Below are 3,887 nucleotides of genomic sequence, written 5' to 3' on the forward strand. Positions count from 1 at the left end.
GCCGTTGCGGGTTTCGGGGGGAGACATGGGGGGGGGGTGTGTGAGTCCAGGAGCCAGCCATAAAAACAACACATAGCGGTTGCTTTCAATGTTTGAAAATCTGGTCTTCGGGGGGACAGCACACAGCAGGCTGGGACTACCACAGCATGGTTTGGGCAGAAACCCTCCCTCTGTTGAGCTTTCTGAATCATCCTGTCTGTAGCCTCACAGCTATTCTTTTCCTAAGTGCATCTGGTTATGTATTTCTGGTCATTACATCAGCATATAAATGGTAACCCTCCTCTTGTACATACACCTTCTGTCCTGGTGCCAAGGCAGCCTCAAAGCACTATACCAGCCTGAAATCGCTCAGCCAGGAAAAGAGCACCTATTTCCAGCACTTCTATTTCTCGGCCATCCCTTCTACCCCAAACCTGCTCCCAAAAGAGATTCCCATCCTGTGGTGTGGAAGAAGCTGCATTTTCTCCCAGGTTATCTTTGACCACTGTGTAAATTTAAGCCCAGCAAACATCTCAGGTAGACAGCAGGGAGAGAAGAGAATCCACTGTGAGGCCAGAATGGACCCAAGAGGTTAGAGGTGCACAAGCAGGGGAGGGAGTAAAAAAAGTAGGACAGATTACCATGTCTAAAGAGAGGGCTGGGAGCATGTGTGTGCATGTGTGTGCAAGCAAAGCCAAGGAAGGTTACATCTGGAGAGTGGCTTCATGACTTTTTGCAGATAACAGTTTCAACCACAAAAGTGTTTTCAAAGTGACGAATACGATGACAGTTTCCAGCCTCACGTCGACTGATACCTAGAAGTGATTGAAAGACAGAAGAGTGGAAATTAAACAAATGATAATCTACAAGAGCTGGAGCAAGTGGGGGAAGGAAAGCAGATGAGATGCAACTGCTGAACACTGAAATGCAGGAACAACACAGCCCATATGAAAAGCAGCATAACCTGGTCTTTGGAAGAATAGCCATATTCTCTAGGCCATGGTCCTGCAGTAGAAGCTACCATGAGCTGGAGTACCTGTATGGAAACAGCTGGTTTCAGCTGACAGCATCTCAGTGTTATCTCAGAGACCAAAAAGCCTCATGAAACCAGCAGAAGTCACAGGCTGGTACAGAGCACAGCTCTGAATGCAGCCAAGGAGGGCTTAAAATCACCACCCCTCTGGCTGTTTGTATCCCCACATGCAGTGATCCTGCTATGGTCTCAGCCTCTCTGGGAAACAAGTAATGCTCCCCATGCCATTAAACTGCAGGACCTCAACTCTGGGCAGCTCTGCCAGACAGCTACTCCCCTCTTACAGCAAACCCGGTGGTGCCCTGCTGACAAGCAGGACCGTGCCAGGGCTCCACGAGAGCAGCAGCCAGCATGCCAGCAGCCCCGTGCACAATTGTGCAGCTTCTGTTGGGAAGGCAACCACGAACTACAGCCATGATGACTTCTGCACCCAAACGCTCTCAGCACCCTGCAGCTTCCCCAGAGATCCCAACCCAAACTGACTATAGGTTCATGTTTCAGGTAAGCCTTTAAGTACACCAGTGTCTAAAAACAAATAAATGCAAATACTGAAATTAAGGAGTTTTTGCAGCAATATTACCATTTGTAATTTTTACATATTTGGGCTGCATCAAAAGCAGCGTGGCCAGCAGGTCAAGGGAGGTGATTCTGCCCCTCTACCCTGCTCTGGTGGGACCCCACCTGGAGCACTGCGTCCAGCTCTGGAGCCCTCAGCACAAGAAGGACACGGACCTGTTGGAGAGGGTCCAGAAGAGGGCCACGACAATAATCAGGGGGATGGAACACCTCTGCTATGAAGAAAGGCTGAGAGAGTTGGGGTGGTTCAGCCTAGAGAAGAGAAGGCTTCGGGGAGACCTTCTTGCAGCCTATCAGTACTTAAAGGGGGCTTATAAAAAAGATGGCAGCAACCTTTTTAGCAGGGCCTGTTGTGACAGGACAAGGGGGAATGGCTTTAAACTAAAGGGGGGTAGATTTAGACTAGACATAAGGAAGAAATTCTTTACGCTGAGGGTGGTGAGGCACTGGCCCAGGTTGCCCAGAGAGGTGGTGGATGGATGCCCCATCCCTGGAAACATTCCAGGTCAGGTTGGACGGGGCTCTGAGCAACCTGATCTAGTTGAAGATGTCCCTGCCCACGGCAGGGGGGGGGGGGTGGGGGGGTTGCGGCTGATTTTCATGAGATCATTTTAAGGTAGTCCAATGTTCCCTCTTCACAACTTTTTCCATATTATTAGGAACTTAATTAATTAAAGGCAATTTGCAGATCGAATCTGCTCTGAGTAGCTGCCACTGAAGCGGGTGTCTCCATTAGGAAAATTTTCCAAACAGTTCCCAACAGCACTACTAGTTGAGCCCCAGGAGAGCACACATAAATGAATTGCTGGCTCCTGCAACCATTTTCTCAATGTTTCTATCAGGCTCATAGACGCAGCAATAGAAACACAGCAACCAGCACCCATTTGCAGCATCATCATCCCAGATTTGGGTTTAGATGAATTAGATGGGAAACACCTCAAAAGATCTCCTGTGTGCTTACACCGACAGGGAAACCTCCCCTATTGCCATGAAGAGGCCAGCATGACTGTAATAGCAGAAATAACAACTGTGATGCGGGGGGGAAAGCGAGTTAGGACAGCCGAACACAGCAAGGCTCTTACGTCTCCTTGTGCTCCTCCGTTTCAGCCTGTAGGTCTCCTTGCCGCTGCAGAGGCGGTAGATGAAGGAGCCGAGCTGCTCCATGTCACTGACATGCTCGGTCGCAATCATTTCCTCCTGGATTATGTATGTCTGAGGCAGGTATGTCCCTTTCTGAAATGACACAGTTTCCACCAAAATAAAGCACAAACGGTGCCATGATCTCCTCCTCGAACAGAACTGTCTCACACAGAGAGCCAAGGACAGCCAAACTGTGGAAAATCCACTGTTTGAAGGCTCAAACTCTACTTACCGAGGTTGGTTAACATGTGTCCCTGTCCTTGCAGTAAACTGACCCACGGTACTAGCACAGGGCACACAAAACAGATTAGATCTAAAAATTGAATGTTCACGTAGGGGATGAAGCCAGTGTAGGATCAACCCTGTTATAAACTAACCCCAGTTTGAAAGGAGGGGACGCGAAGCTGTAACCCTGAAAGCACAATGAACCCATCTGGAGAGGGATCAAGGCTCAACCAAAATGCCAGGAACTCCACTGAAAATGTACATCTTGCATTTACTTCAAAAGGCAAAACCCCAAAATGCCAGCCCTGCTCAGATTCCAACAGTTTCCTCCTCCTTGGTCCATTCAGCACAGCCACAATAATCTCCTGCCCTTATAGCCCACAGGAATGGGGACTAGAGATGGGCCATGGGCACCACATCTAGAAACACTGCCCTGCACAGTAGCAGTGCGCATGCAGGGGAAAGCAAGCTCTCGGCACACTTAGAATCATAGAATCATTAAGGTTGGAACAGACCTCTAAGATCATCCAGTCCAACCGTCAACCCAACACCACCATGCCCACTAAACCATGTCCCTAAGCGCTGCATCTACACGTCTTTTAAATACTTCCAGGGATGGTGACTCAACCAGTTCCCTGGGCAGCCTCTTCCAATGTTTCACCACTCTTTCAGTAAAGACATTTTTCCTCACATCCAATCTAAACCTCCCCTGGCGCAACTTGAGGCCATTTCTTCTCGTCCTATCGCTTGTTACTTGGGAGAAGAGACCGACACCCACCTCACTACAACCTCCTTTCAGGTAGTTGTAGAGAGCAATGAGGTCTTCCCTGAGCCTCCTGTTCTCCAGGCTAAACAACCCCAGTTCCCTCAGCTGCTCCTCAGAAGACTTGTTCTCCAGACCCCTCACCAGCCTCGTTGCCCTTCTCTGGACACG

General features: G+C 49.3%; 1 protein-coding gene across 1 annotated transcript in view; it reads right to left on the minus strand.

The window, feature by feature from the left end:
• Positions 1-702: 702 nt before the first annotated feature.
• The window catches only part of ITM2C (integral membrane protein 2C), a 9,696-nt gene continuing 6,511 nt past the window's right edge, over positions 703-3,887 (minus strand). Inside the window, exons 4-5 of the mRNA XM_009325033.1 lie at positions 2,671-2,821; positions 703-794 (exon numbers count right to left, since the gene is read on the minus strand). Of these exons, the coding sequence (XP_009323308.1) occupies positions 703-794; positions 2,671-2,821 (243 nt within the window). The remainder of the gene's footprint in view (positions 795-2,670; positions 2,822-3,887) is intronic.

This window comes from Pygoscelis adeliae, unplaced genomic scaffold, assembly GCF_000699105.1.
Source record: "Pygoscelis adeliae isolate BGI_AS28 unplaced genomic scaffold, ASM69910v1 Scaffold155, whole genome shotgun sequence".
In the NCBI taxonomy this organism is placed as follows: Eukaryota; Metazoa; Chordata; class Aves; order Sphenisciformes; family Spheniscidae; genus Pygoscelis; species Pygoscelis adeliae.